This window comes from Podarcis bocagei (genome assembly GCF_964188305.1).
Source record: "Podarcis bocagei genome assembly, chromosome: 7".
Lineage (NCBI taxonomy): Eukaryota > Metazoa > Chordata > Lepidosauria > Squamata > Lacertidae > Podarcis > Podarcis bocagei.
In genome coordinates, this window is record NC_138132.1 from 22,789,414 (window position 1) to 22,804,889 (window position 15,476).

The 15,476-nt window shown below is 48.4% G+C and overlaps 1 protein-coding gene and 1 long non-coding RNA gene across 9 annotated transcripts in view; one reads left to right on the forward strand and one right to left on the reverse strand.

The window, feature by feature from the left end:
- LOC308591354 overlaps positions 1-3,347 on the forward strand; it is a 138,154-nt gene extending 134,807 nt beyond the window's left edge. Inside the window, exon 2 of the long non-coding RNA XR_014010131.1 lies at positions 2,102-3,347. This is a non-coding gene — a long non-coding RNA (uncharacterized lncRNA). The remainder of the gene's footprint in view (positions 1-2,101) is intronic.
- Positions 1-15,476, reverse strand: part of HIVEP3 (HIVEP zinc finger 3) — a 259,289-nt gene that overhangs the window by 28,722 nt on the left and 215,091 nt on the right. For all 8 annotated transcript variants that reach the window (XR_014010093.1, XM_081201849.1, XM_081201854.1 and 5 more), the window contains one exon: positions 3,843-4,018. Coding sequence is in view for 7 of the 8 variants with exons in the window: in XM_081201849.1 (XP_081057975.1) it covers positions 3,843-4,018 (176 nt within the window). In the remaining variant the exon portion in view is untranslated. The remainder of the gene's footprint in view (positions 1-3,842; positions 4,019-15,476) is intronic.

The following is a 15,476-nucleotide window of genomic DNA, read 5'->3' on the forward strand; positions in this document are numbered from 1 at the left end:
CCAGTCAAGAACTTCCTGTTTCCTCCTGGCTGTGACATACTTCCTTTGCATGTGACTAGAGGGGTGTGTGACCTTACCGGTCCAGGTAACAAAAGGACAAGACATGCAGCACTCTCCCTCTCTTACTTCCTCTGTCGTTGGAGCAGCTTTCTAGCTAGAGATGCTCTGTTGGCTCTCAGCCAACAGAGGACACTGGGATTATCCCCATATGGGATAGACCCACATGTATATACTTTTTAACTAAGTCTGACTTCAGGGATCCAACTGTGAACTGGATGTGAGTAAACTTCATTTCTATACTTTATACAAGATTGTGGCGTGTTTATTCTTTTAAGAGGGATATAAGGGAACTTACCAGGAACCAAATAGTGAGGGGCTTACACAAGCCTTCAACCAGTTATCCATTGTGCGTTTAAAAGGGGAATGTGAAACTCCACTAAGTAAAGGAAGTTGCTAGCGCAAGTTGGGAAGGATATTAATAAACAATATACCCTCTCCTGCATCCCTGAACATCTCCACAGTTCCCACATCAGAACTCAAGTACCTGAAAGCAAACTAGATCAGGGCACATGGATGCCTTTCTGTTTTCTCGCACAAGGAAGATGTTGGGCAAGGGTGCATATATTTCTGATTTACCCACCAGTTGATGGTGGTGGGGAATATGACGATGGTGCAGCTACCTTGAAATTGTCAGGACTTCCTTCTGCCTAGGCTAGCAGTCTGTTTGTTGACTGGCTATTCCTCTCCCAAGGTCTCAGGCAGAAGCTTCTCCCAGTTCTGCTATCTTTTGACAAAGAGTAGCTGGAAATCAAAAACTTGGGACCATCTGCACATAAAGCACACACTCTACCACTGGGAACATGGTAAAAAAGGAACCTGCCTTATACTGAGTTAGATTGTTGGCCATCTACATTCTCTGCATTGACTGGAAGTGGATCTCTGGGGTTTCAGAGAAGAAATCTCTCATGGCCATACCTGGAGATGCAGGGGATTGAACCTGGAAGCTTCTGGAAGCAAAGCAATACTCTATCACTGAGCCATGGCCCTTCCTTGCTGAGGTATGACTCCTCATAGCTAGAAGTGGGGGTTGAGGATAGAACCAGCGGAGAAGATCCACAGATAAAAATGCACACTCAAATTTCCACAACAGCTTCATCCACCCCCATTTGGATTCTGTCCAAATGAAGCTTCTATTTCTTTTTTCCTGGAGTCTGTAGCTTTCCCTGATATCCTGGGCAAGGCCTTCTAAGTGTGGTGGAGGACGTCAATGCCAGCTGGCACCCAGAGGCCTCTGCCAAAGCCCGACACAAGAGTTACCTGCCAGAACCTGTAACTGATTCCTGCCAGCTCCTCCACTCTCCCTGCTGAAAATCCACTTCAGTTCCACTCGAGGTGTAACACCAACACCAGGCCAAATTCCACTTTCTGCAGGATTTGTTTGCAGTGCTGAGAACCACCTGGTGGATGACTACACTGAATGACTAAACCTCTACATGGTCATTGCAGCTGGAACAATTCGCAGGAAACTTGTCCTGCTTATGTCCCACTGAAAGGAGAACTTTATGTCCCTGAGCATGATGGGGCTTGCACAGAAGTCCCTTGACTTATAAAGACCACTATGAGCACAATATGCTGAATGGTGCTATGCTCAGTAAATAATAGTGGGTTGTATGCAATATTAGTGCTAATCAAAGTACAGTGGTGCCTCGCAAGAAGAAATTAATCCGTTCCACGAGTCTCTTCGTCTTGCGGTTTTTTCGTCTTGCGAAGCACGGCTATTAGCGGCTTAGCGGCTATTAACGGCTTAGCGGCTTTAAGAAAAAGGAAACAAACTCGCAAGACGTTTCATCTTGCGAAGCAAGACCATAGGGAAATTTGTCTTGCGGAACAACTAAAAAAACGAAAAACTCTTTTGTCTTGCGCGTTTTTCGTCTTGCGAGGCATTCGTCTTGCGAGGTACCACTGTAGGTCCATTGAAATTAATGAACACGGCAAGGCCACATTCACACCATACATTTAAAGCACTATGATACACAGTCATGGCTTCCCCCAAAGAATTCTGGGAGCTATAGTTTGTTGAAGGTGCTGAGAGTTATTAAAGGTAAAGGTAAAGGGACCCCTGACCATTAGGTCCAGTCGTGACCAACTCTGGGGTTGGGGCGCTCATCTTGCTTTATTGGCCGAGGGAGCCGGCGTTTGTCCACAGACAGCTTCCGGGTCATGTAGCCAGCATGACTAAGCCACTTCTGGCGAACCAGAGCAGCGCACGGAAATGCCATTTACCTTCCCACCGGAGTGGTACCTATTTATCTACTTGCACTTTGACGTGCTTTTGAACTGCTAGGTGGGCAGGAGCTGGGACCGAGCAACGGGAGCTCACCCCATCGCGGGGATTTGAACTGCCGACCTTCTGATCGGCAAGTCCTAGGCTCTGTGGTTTAACCCACAGTGCCACCCGCGTCCCCTGAGAGTTGTTAGGAGACCCCTTTTCCCCTCACAGAGCTTCAGGTCCCAGAGTGGTTTAACAGTCAATCCCTCTTTCCCAGGGAATTCTGACAATTGAGATTTGCCTTCTAACAAATCTTAGTACTCATAACAAACTACAGCTCCCAGAATTCTTAGGGGGAAGCCAAGACTATTTAAAGTGGCCTGACACTATTTTTAAACGTATGGTATGAAAGCGGCCTGAGTTAGGTCCATGAATTTTAGCAGGTCTGCTCTTCACAAAACTTAAGTTGGCTACCACCCGATAATTCTGACTTTTCCTTTTAAATCCCAGTTGTGTGGGTTGGCCCGATTTCCTACCCTCTGGAGTTGTGACCCTCAGGGTTACAGCCCAGACATGCTGATCTCTGCCAGAAAGATTAGGAGGAACCTCCCTAGCTCAAAAGGAAATGAAAAGTGAGATTGTAACGAAACACTGTGGAGCTGGAAGCTTTAAAATGGGGTGTGTGGGAAGGGACCCAACATTCCCAAGAGCTGGCAGTCCCACAGGCTTTGGATTGAAAGCACATTTGTTTTTTTTGGGGGGGGGTAAAGTCTCTGGAGGAACAATTTTTGCAGACAAGGGAAGTAAGGGGTGAGGAAGGAGGAAGGCTTTAAGACATGGGTAGGCAAACTAAGGCCCAGGAGCCGGAGCCGGCCCAATGGCCTTCTAAATCCGGCCTGTGGATGGTCCATGAAGCAGCGTGTTTTACATGAGTAGAATGTGTCCTTTTATTTAAAATGCATCTCTGGGTTATTTGTGGGGTCTGCCTGATGTTTTTACACAACTAGAAAGTGTGCTTTTATTGAAAATGCATCTCTGGGTTATTTGTGGGTCATAGGAATTCATTCTTTTTTCCTCCTTCAAAATATAGTCCGGCCCCCCACAAGGTCTGAGGGACAGTAGACTGGCCTCCTGCTGAAAAAATTTGCTGAACCCTGCTTTAAGAGCACCAAATACACTCGACAGCCCCAGGGGAACTCAGTGGAACCCCCATCACCACCCTATTAAACACCTTCACTCTTGAAGCTAGTTAGTTGGTTGTTCAATCATGGAATATATTGGATGGTGGTGTGTGTGTTTTAGCCACAATTAAGGCTCAAACCCGCCTTCCTGCCAAAGCACAAGAACGGTTCATACCACACCGCAGGCAAACTCTTGACAGAAGCCATCTGGCAAAAATAGCACGTTACATACTCTTGCTTTAGCATGCTTCAGCCAAGTTAGAGGTTCCTCAAAGGATTTCAAGCACCCTTTCCTGCTGCACTGGTGCTTTTCCCCACCCCAGCCCTGCCAAGCATGTCAACTAGCAAGCAAATGTGCTAAGAAGATGAGCGTGGAGCTGGCCGGTGCTTACCTTTGGTTTTAAAAGCAAAGTTACAGTACTTGCAGACATATGGCCTGACGTCTGTGTGCGTGCGAATGTGTTTCTTCAGCATGCTGGGCTTCTTGCAGCGAATTCCACACTCCTCACATACATACTTCCCTCGTCCACGGCCTCGCACATACACATACTCTTCGTTTGATTTGTACCTATGAGCAACAGGGTGTCATGGTAACAGAAATAAAAAAGATTCCCACCTTAAAGACGTAACAAGCCTCCTTTAAAGTTAAACAAAAACCCAGTGCATATCGTTCACAGCCACAGACAAAAAGAGTCTCGGCTAGCAAATTCACTACATTGTTTAGTCAAGGGAAAACGAAACTCCATGTTGTTGTTGTTGTTTTGTGGGGAGGGAGCATTGAGCATCATGAGCTGCTAGCATGATGGAGTGCTCCTTGATCTATGGCTCTTCCATTCATTTCAATGGGTGGGACAGTGAATGGAGAAATGCTGTTGTGATCAAGTCCTGGTTGCGGGCTTCCCCTATGCATTGGGCTATTTGGATGCAGTAGGGCTCTTCTTATGTTCTTAATGGAGAGAGCCAATCTTCGGGCAAATTCCTTTCTTTTCCATTTTGGAGAAAGCCAGTGTGGCATAGCAGTTGTGCAAGGGCAACCAAAGCTGTGTGGGACTCCCATCCTCCCTGACCACTGGGCACACTGATGGGAGCTAGGATCCAACAACTTCTGGAAGGCACCGCATTGACTATCCCTGAATTGGTGTGCCTAGAATCAAAGGGACCGGGTTCAAATCTGCACTCAATCATGAAGCTCAGTTATCAAAGAAAAAACCTGCCAGTGGGAGAACCAAATGGGGCAACTCAACATCGGAAGAAGAAGAAGAAGAAGATCAAAAGCATTCTAAATGAATGCTCAAACTGGTCTCCCTGGCAGAATGGGAACAGCATGCCCATGATTGCACACACAAGTCTACAGCACTAAACTACTGCCGTTCACTTTCCTAACCAACACCTGCCACCTCAAATTTCATTTGGCCACATGCAACATAAGAACACTTTCTACTCTAACAGCCACATCACCTTCTGAATAATGCCTAAATGTTAAAGGCATGATGATATGACACCTGCGGCTAGAATAAGGTTACCAGATTATTTTTCAATGAATCCGGGGACACTTTTCAATTTCAATGGATTTTGTATGGGGACTGATTTGTAAATCTGGGGACTGTCCCTGGGATATGAGGACGTCTGGTAACCTAAGGCTGGAAGCTCAAGCAAAACGTATTGGGGAAAGACATCACAGACCTGTAAACATAGCTTTGGGCTAAGCAGGGGTGCGGAACCTCAGGCCCAGGGACTGAACATGGCCCTCCAGGCACCTCTATCTGGCCCTTGGAACTGTTGCCAAGCCCCCTCCTTGGTCCTGCTTCACCCCCAAGTGTTTTAGCCTAGCTGGAATGTGTCCCTGAACTCTGATAATGCCTCTTGCTTGTCTGGATGGGGGATAGAGAGAGCTGTTTGAGTGTTTGTACTATATAAACAGTGTATATCAACAGTATACACACTGTTTTTATTGTAAGGTTGCTCACATAATTGTAGAATTGGATAGTTGGAAGGGACCACAAGGGTCATCTAGTCCAACCCTCTGCCGGGCATGTTACATTCAATGAGCGTACGGTCCGCGTACCTGTGTATACAATCAATTGAGCTGTACAAATCAAAAAGTGTATACTCATACATGCATAGAGATAACTTGTACCTGAGTTTAGTTTAATGTGAAAATAAGGTTCTTTTGTGCGCCATATAAAGGGGAAACTCACATTTGTTACTCTGCCCACTTTTTCCTCTGATCCTGCCCACCACTGGAATGTGGCCCTCAGAAGCTTGCCTAGGAGGGAACGTGGCCCTCCAGCTGAAAAAACGGTTCCCCACTCTTAAGATACACCATGCAATTCAAGTTCCCTTGCCCAAATCTTCGTTCATACAGGCACATTATATTTTGGCAGTTTTCGTGAAAGGAATGCCACAGCAGTTGATGGCTGCTGTTAGCAAAAAAATATGCAAGCAATTGCTTCCTACCATTTTCCTGCTTTCAATGCAGAGTGAAAAACATCATTGGCCTCCTTGAATTTAAGAGATCACCAGCAACTTTGGCCAACAATATCAATAGAGTTGGGCGTCTAAATATTTGAAAGAGAATATGCATCTCAAGAGTTGCTCAAACCTTTCCTTTCCTATCCCATCCTATCCTTTAAAAAGGAGGGGCATTCCTGACAATCAAATTGAAACACTCATAATTACTAGATGAAATATACTAGCTAATAAAACCAAGTAACCTTCAAAAATCACACTGGCAGGGTGGTGGTGGGGAAGTCTCACTCTGTGCTGAGTTTTGCTTTACAAGCGATGTATTTGCAAGAGACAAGGAAACAGACGACCAGTAAATGTCAAAGATATGTCAGACATTAGGAGATAGAGAGAAAGCAGACTCTAAAGCCAATACTTTTCAATAAAGCTAGGTATAATTGCTAGGTATGAATGCAACTCATAATTTGTGGAGGAGTTGTAAATTTATTTCAAATGGGACGTTAGTATAATAGGCGGCTACGGACAAACAAAAACCCAGAGCAAATGTCAGCCAGGGCTTAAGGATATTTATTCATTCAATTGTCCCCAGTCTTTCATCCAAGGAGCTCACAAATCCTGCGCAAAATTCTAAGGGTAACCTTCACCCAGGCACTGCCACATTCACACCATACATTTAAAGCACTGAGGTGATACTTTAAACAGCCATGGTTTCCCTATAGAATTCTGGGAGCTGTAGTTTGAAATCCCTCCCAGCACTACAGTTCCCAGAGCGGTGTAACAACAAATCTTCCTTTGCAGAGAACTATGGAAAATGTAGGTCCATAAGAGGAGTTTCCTAACAGCTCTCAGCACCCATAACAAACTACCGTATTTTTCGCCCTATAGGACACACTTTTTCCCCTCCAAAAATGAAGGGGAAATGTGTGTGCGTCCTATGGGGCGAATACAGGCTTTTGCTGAAGCCTGGTGAGCGATAGGGGTCGGTGCGCTTGGGCTTCCCCCGCCCCCAGCTGCGCAAGCTCCCAAAGCGATGCCGAAGCTGCGCTCAACTTCGGCATCACTCTGGCTCCTGTTCTGGGGGCTGGGGTCGGGGGAAGCTCGGGGAAGCCTGGGTGGGTGGGGGAAATAATTTTTTCCCCTTTATTCGCCCCCCCCCCAAATCTAGGTGCGTCCTATGGGCCGGTGCGTCCCGGAGGGCAAAAAATATGGTATATTCCATGGATTCTTTGTGGGGAAGCCTTGACTGCTTAAAGTAGTATAGGTAAAAGTTAAAAAAAGGTAAAGGACCCCTGGATGGTTTAGTTCTGTAAAAGGCGACTATAGGGTGTGGCGCTCATCTCTCTTTCAGGCCAAGGGAGCTGGTGTTTGTCCAAAGACAGCTTTCCGGGTCATGTGGCCAGCATAACTAAACCACTTCTGGCACAACGGAACACCATGACGGAAACCAGAGCGCATGGAAATGCTGTTTACATTCCCACCGCAGCGGTACCTATTTATCTACTTGCACTGGTGTGTTTTCGAACTGCTAGGTTGGCAGGAGCTGGGATAGAGCAACAGGAGCTCAACCTGCTGCGGGCATTCGAACTGCTGACCTTCTGGGCAGCAAGCCCAAGAGGCTCAGTGGTTTAGACCACAGCGCCACCCGCATCCCTATAATAAAAGTACCTTAAATGTAAAGAGCAGATGCAGCCACATTGGCAAATAAGCCATGAAAATTGGCTACATCTCTTTTACCAATTCTCCCGCAAATCTTCCCAGACTTGCCCAACATCTCCTCAGCAAGAATCCTCCAGTCCCCTGCACTGAAGGGCCTTTTTTCATCCTGGGGGTTGCTTTCCTTCCTTGCTATGGGTCACGTGACAGTGGCTGGTTCCCACACACACTCACGCATCCCCCTCTATCCAGTCAAGCAAAAGACATTCTCAGAGTTCAAGAACCCATCTCACATCCTTCAACATTTCTCCGATACAAACATGTAGGGTTGCCAAATCTTGAAGAGCAAAAAATAGGACAGCAAGATCTGCTGCTGGGCAAAGAGGCGCACAGGCATGGCGGGGAGGGGGCAGTCCAAGCCTGAGCCGCCTAAAACCTCAGCAACCTGAGCCACAGAAACCTCCAGGGGCTTAAAGGGGTTGTCCTCCATTCCTCCAATGGGGGGGGGTGTTTCCATGCGCTCTGGTTTCCATCACAGTGTCCCATTGTGCCAGAAGCAGTTTAGTCATGCCAGCCACATGACCCAGGAACACCCCCCCCCCATAGGAGGGGGACAAACACCAGCTCCCTCGGCCTGAAATAGAGATTAGCACCACATCTCATAGTCAAATTTGACTCGACTTAACCATCCAGGAGTCCTTTACCCAGCAGTGGAGGAAGCCGATTTGGCGCCTGGAGTGGAGCGTGCACCCTATGCCCGGGGGGGGGACAGCTGCCCGCAAGGTGGAGTAAGCCGGGGCAGGACGTTCCGTGGGGCCTCCAAGGAGTCTGCCTGTCTCCTCCCATTCAGCCGGCCTACAGCTGAGGGGGAGGCGGTGGGCAGACCGTTTGGGGCAGCGCGGAGCCTGTGGGCACCCAAATCACCATGTCACTCCCAGGAGAGACAGGTGGCTCAGTCACGCTGCAGGCCCCATGGTGAGTGCCGCCTGACATTTTCTCACCCCCTCAGTGGTGACACCCAGGGTGGCCCTCCCCCACCACCCTCCTGCCTCTGCCCCTGCCTTTACCTTTACCTATACAGTGGTACCTTGGTTCTTGAACAGCTTAGTTGTAAAACAAATCAGCTCCCAAATGCCGCAAACCCAGAAGTAAGTGTTCCAGTTTGCGAACTTTTTCAGAAGCCAAACATCCAACATGAGTGCAGGAAGCTCCTGCAGCCAATCGGAAACCGTACCTTGGTATTCAAACTGTTTTGGGAGTGGTACAGACTCCCGGAATGGATTAAGTTTGAGAACCAAGGTACCACCGTATTCCTCCACAAAGGTGAACCTTTGACACTGGACAGTCTTGCTGCCATTTATTTATATTTTTACACTTATGGAATCTTTAGAATGGATTTATCCTACATGTTTGGAAGTTCTTCTTTAACCTTTGCACAGTATGTAACTCTGGAATGTTTAATGAAAAGCAACACAGACATTAAAATAAAATAAAATGAATGAATGAATGAGATGGCCACTGCCTACATCTCAATGAACCTGCTTCAACCATCACGCAAGGCCTCCTGCACTGCTCAGGCATTTGCCCCCTGGCAATCAATCATAGGACTCCATTTACAGCTGCCTTGTTCTTGTATTACTCGTAATTACTCTCTGACATGGACCCTTTATGAGCCATGCCTTTGTTATGCCGGAGTCCTGTGTCAGCTCCATTAGTGCTATCAACAGACAACATCTCCTGGCATTGCTGGTTGTTTTTTTATCTGGGCCCTACTAAAAAGAGCTGTTCCTTCTCCAGCTCATTTATTCTGTGGTCAGAAAAGTGGGAAAGATGTGTGTGCATAACTAAACAAGGATTAAAGGAAAACAACATTTTAAAAGCACACAATTAGATTTGACTACAGAAGAAAAGAAGGCGCTCGAACCATGTCATGCAGAACTGTTGCTGTACTGAAAAAGAAGAGTTTTGTGTGACTCAGGTGCGGATTATTGCATGAGTCTTCCTGGGTACAATGGTAGTGGTTCTGTCACGATTTCCACTGTTTATTTTGCATTGCATTACCTGCTGCATTGTGGAATTGGGGTCTTTTATAATTGATGTTCTGCCCTCTATGATGCGTCACCCTCTCTGCACACGAGTGCTTCTGTTCCCCCATGATTCACTCGTGAAAATGGCAGGAAAGAACCATATGCTGGGATACCGGGCCAAGTTTTGGCACGTGAGTGGGAGTGACATGACACATGAAAACTGTGAGGAAATCACAGCACAAACTCCCACAATTTGTTGGGTTAACGGGGTTGCAAGTGTATTTTGTTCGGGAAGAAAGTAACATGAAAATAAGCATTGGATTCTGCTACAGTTTCAGAAGTGGCATGTCACGTAAAACATCACATACAGTGGTGCCCCGCAAGACGAATGCCTCGCAAGACAGAAAACCCGCTAGACGAAAGGGTTTTCCGTTTTTGAGCTGCTTCACAAGACGAATTTCCCTATGGGCTTGCTTCGCAAGACGAAAACGTCTTGCGAGTGTTCCGATTTTTTTCCGCTCCCCCCCCTTGTTCTAAGCCGCTAAGCCGCTAATAGCCTTTTAGCTGCTAATCCGCTAAACCGCTAAAGCCATTTCCGACTATGGGGAGGAGATGGGGTTGCGGTCTAGCCCCTCCTCCCCAAGCGCGGGGGCTAACCTTGGCCCCCGCGAGAGTTGGGGGAATCCCTGGGCGTGCTCGCGACCCCGCCCACCTATCGGCGGGCCGGGGGGAGGCGTGGCTTAAGGTAATTTAAGCCGGGCACGGCCAGGGTCCGCCCTCTTCACTCCCGACCAGCTGAGAGGTTTGATCGCTCACCTGGTTTTCGCTGCTAACCCGTTCTGGCGTGGGATTTGTCGCTAGCCGCTATCAACTGCCCTCACCTTCAGCCTTCTGCTTCTCCGAGCTTAAGCCACTTGTGGATTATCGGGCTTTGCCGGAGTGGGGGAATCCCGATCCCCTGGGAGAGCGCAGCTGCCGCTTGCTCCCGGTTAACACGTTCAGCAGGGGAAGACTAACGGCGGGGGCGACACCCCTTTCTACGGGTCCTTGGCTGTGAGAGCGGTCGGCGCCGCGATACGGTTGGAGCGAAGGGGGGTAACGTATCGTCGGGTCCTTGCCGTGCTCTAATATCCTCATTAGCTGTGGGGCTCTGTCTAGTGCTTGCTCGCTGCACTGATAAAATCTCCCCCTTCCTGTGCCGCGCGTTCCCCTTTCTTGTCCCCTCTCTTACCTGACGTGCCCATTTCGCCTAACCCCCCTGCGAGTCCCTTCCCAGCGTTTTGTTTTCCCTGTCCCAAAAACGTTGGTTGGTGGTTACTTCTGGGCTTTAACGGCTGTCTGCCTCACTTAGCTGTTCTCCTGCTTTTCTCCCTCTCAGCGCCAGGTCCGAGCCCCCCCCCCCGTTCTAACCCTCGCCACCACTAGGTGTGGGCTGTGAAGCTGAGGCTTCCATTTTTGTCAAGGGCTTGTTAAGGGCAGAGAACAGGCGCCATCTTTGTGGGCGCACGTGGTGGTAGTGCGAGCGGCCATCTTTGTTGAGGGAAGGGGAAGAGATCCGGTCGCCATCTTGGGAAGGGACACTTGTGGAGGCCATTTTGGGTAAACCACGTGTGAGGACAGGGGCAGCCATTTTGTTTAAGGGCAAGGGGCCTGGCAATTACTTTGATCGTTAAATTCTTGCCTTCCTATTCCTCAGAACTTATAGATATTTTCATTGGGTATTGCAGCTTCATGGGATGCTGCCGGTTATCGTAGGGCTACACTTTTATTTTCAATTTGAGGAGCGTTTGTAAGCTTTTCTTCCAGCGTTTGCACGCAAACTCCTGGTGAACATCGCCATCTAGCGGCAGGAGTGATATTAGCAGCTTTATTGGAAGTTTTATGTTTATGCCTTTAATTTGCCTGCAGCCTGTGATTGTTTGCTTATTCAGGTTGATTCTTTGCCTAGTTATTTTGTTCCTTTGATTACCTAATTCTAAGTTAATTTATTCCTTTAATTCGGCAGCAGCCCGTGATTTAATTCCTAGTTATTGTGTTCCTTAATTCGGCAGCAGCCTGTAATTGCGTGCTTATCAGGTCGCTCATTTGCCTAGTTATTTGGTTCCCTATATTACTTAATTCCTAGTTATTTTATTCCTTTAATTCAGCAGCAACTGTGGTTGTGTGCTTATTAGGTTGCTTATTTGCCTAGTTATTTGGTTCCTTTAATTACTTAATTCCTGGTTATTTTATTCCTTTAATTTGGCAGCAGCTTGGGATTTAATTCCTAGTTATTTTATTCTGTGGTTGTGTACCTATCAGGTTTGCTTATTTGCCTAGTAGTGCTAGATGGTATATTGGCTTTAGCAGCTTAAATACTAGCTAAGCTTTTGTTACCTCTTGGAAGTTAAGCTCCTGTTTCCCTCAAGATTGGAGAGTCCCCTGGTGGTGCAGCAAGAAAACTGCTAGCACATTTGCAAAGCTAAGCAGGGTCCGATGTGGTCTCAATTTGGGAAATAATATAAATAAATTGAGAGATTAACAGATAAATAACAAATAAAAAATAATAATAATAATAATAAATAAATAACATACATATATAGATTAAAATAAAATTAAAAAATAAGTAAATAAATAAATAAATAAATAAAAAAAAAAAAAGATTTTGCTTAATAAATAAATAAAAAAAAAAAGAGAGAGAGACTAGTTGCAATTGTTTAGAAGTCGGGTCCATTCTCCCAAGCTCCTGCCAGTGTAGAACGTACTGAACTTGACGGACTCCCATCCGCGGGAGGCAGTTGGCTAATAATATCCCTGCAGCAGCTTGCACCCCCAGGTTTTGTGGGTAGCTATCTGATTTGCTTACGCATTCTAAATTTTGCTCAGCAGTCATGGATTCAGGTGGAAACCAGCAGTCCTCCACTGGCGGCGACCAGCCGGTCCCCTCCACTAGTAATGGTGGCGCGCAGGCTTCAGCCTTACCTTGCGATCCTCAAGCTTTACAACAGTTTTTCAGGATGTTCGAAACTCTTTATAGGCAATGTAGACCGGGGCCCTCGGTGCTGCCCGCTCTGGAACCTTCGCAGGACGTAATACCTGATACTCCCCCCTCCAACCAGGGGCTGTCAGGGTCCCCGGCTACAGCGACGGCTGGGGCACAATCGGTCGCACCAGCAGCCGGTGCCCAGGCGGCTGCATCAACAGCCGGTGCTCGGCCCGTTGCCGTGGCTAGTGGCCGACCCGGTACGCGGGCGCACTCTGCTCGCCCTAAAAAAGCAACACAGGCTACCAGTAAAGCCAAGGCCCCAGCAAAGGGCAAAGGTAAGGGGAAGGCACCCAAAAAAGGGAGCGGCAGTAACACCATCTCTCAAGCTATAGGTATGCCAAGTGCCTTTCAGGAGCAGCAGGCGCACAGTTCCACCGAGGACAGCGCGGGTTCTGGTTCCGAAGGGGATCTAGGGGAGAATCAGCCATCTCAGCCATCGGCCGACGCCACTGCCGGTGCGCCACAAGGGGGTAAGAGGAAGTCCAAAAAGAAGCACACGTCGGCCAAGAAGAAGAGGAGCAGGCATTCAGACACCGAAGAGGAGGAATCAGGTACGTCCTCTTCAGATTCTGACTCTGAAGGGCCAATGGATGGCTATTGGGTTATTGGGGAGTCCAACCATGGGATCCCCCTTTGGGCTCATGAAAGGAGGGCCAATTCCCACCGAAAGGTTTTTAACGGGGTTTTGTATTGGAAGGATGGGACATTGGTAGAGGACGTTAAGGTTGCTACCAATCAGCCCACAGACTTCATTTTGGGAAACCACTTGTCACATAGGAAGAGGAATAAGATCCTCAACGGGGATTACGTGGATATGTTTACCCTGCTCCCCCCAACAAAAATAACAGGAAAAGGTGAAAAAAGACGCTCTTATGGTAGAAGGAAATATAGATCGCCCAGGGCGGAGCGCACATTTGAGAACTGGTTAGACGGGTACCAGGTTTTCATGGGTGTAGTTTGCGCAGCTTACCCCCACCGCGCCATGGATTTAGTAGCTTACCAGGCTCATGTGAGGCGAGCTCGGGCCCTCGCAGGTGAAAACGCTGCTTTGACGTACGACGAGGACTTTCGGAGGAATGCCTCTCTCCACCCCACCACTCGATGGGACCTCACAGATCCTAACTACTGGGGCGAGGATGTAAACCCTTACATCGAGAAGAAGAGTCAGGAGGCAGCAAAAGTGGGTAAGATTGAGCCAAAGAAGCGTCGACAATGCTGGGAGTTCAACAGGGGCGTGTGCTCTCGCCCCTTTTGTAAGTATCTACATGAATGCGAGCAATGCTGGGGTAATCACCCCGCTTCCGCGTGCTTCAAAAACAAGCCTCAGCCCTTTCGGGGGGGCAGGGGGTACTTCCATAACAATCCCAGAGGTGCCCCCGGTTCATCCCGTCAAGGTCCCGGCAATCGCCAGTAACACTGACCTAGGCTTGGCATTCTCCCCTATTCGCCTACAGCCCCTCAAAGTCCTATTGGAACAATACCCAGATAAAAACGCGGGGAAATATCTCTGGGAGGGGTTTTCCACGGGATTTAGAATCCCGGTGGCCACCCCACCCAACTCCAGGGAGGCGGATAACCAAAAATCTGTTAGGGAACGGCCCGACATAGTCAGAAAGAAAATAGAGAAAGAAATCAGGGCAGGCAGGGTCGCAGGTCCCTTTCTTGAACCGCCTTTTCAGGGGCTGCACCTTTCCCCGCTGGGCATCGTGCCAAAGAAGGCCCCGGGGGAATTCCGCATGATTCACAACCTCTCTTACCCGAGAGGGGGTTCTGTTAATGATGCGATTCCTCAGGAGCTTTGTACAGTGAAATACGCCTCCTTCGATCAGGCTGTAAAAATGATCCGTCGATTCGGTCAGGGGGCGTTCCTAGCAAAATGCGACATTGAGTCCGCCTTCCGCCTTCTTCCAGTGCACCCAGATGACTTTAGATGGCTGGGCTTTAAATTTGACGGCGCGTATTTCATTGACAAGGCTATGCCCATGGGCTGCTCCGTTGCATGTGCAGCCTTTGAATCTTTCAGCACATTCCTGGACTGGGCCCTACGCAACAGAACAGGGTCTTTTGGCGTATCACACTATCTTGACGATTTTATTTTGGCCGCAGACAGTAAAGTACGGTGCTCCACTATGCTAAAGGCTTTTACATCCCTAGCCGGCGAATTAGGGGTACCCCTAGCCGCCGGCAAGACAGAGGGCCCAGCCACATCCCTAGTCTATTTGGGTATCGAGTTGGACACCGTGGCCCAAACTTCCCGCTTACCCGCTGAAAAATTGGTGGCGCTCAAGACAATCATACAACAGCTCTTGCCTCTAAAGAAAATAACATTGAGACAGATCCAATCCCTGCTAGGCCATTTGAATTTCGCTTGCAGGGTTGTTGCCCCAGGGCGGCCATTTTGCGGCCGTCTGGCTCGTTTGGCGGCGGGCCTCAGAGCCCCTCAACACAGGGTGCGCCTCTCCAAGCAGGTAAAAGCTGACCTGGGGGTTTGGTTGCAATTCCTAGAAAAGTACAACGGGATTTCATTATGGCAGGATACCCTGCTCCTTAATGCTGACCTCCAAGTTCAATCAGATGCAGCCGGGTCCTCAGGTTTCGGTGTTTATTTTCGCGGTCAGTGGTGTGCCAAAAGGTGGCCCGCGGAGTGGCAAGGGCAGCCCATCACCAGGGATCTTACCTTCTTGGAGTTCTTCCCGATTGTCGTAGCGGTGCATTTGTGGGCGGATCAATTTCGTAATCGCAGGGTTTGTTTTAACACCGACAATCAAGCAGTGGTAGCGGTCCTTGCTAGGCAATCTGCACGGTCCACCAGAGTGGGTAACCTATTGCGCGCATTTGTCCTTCTGTGTTTAGAA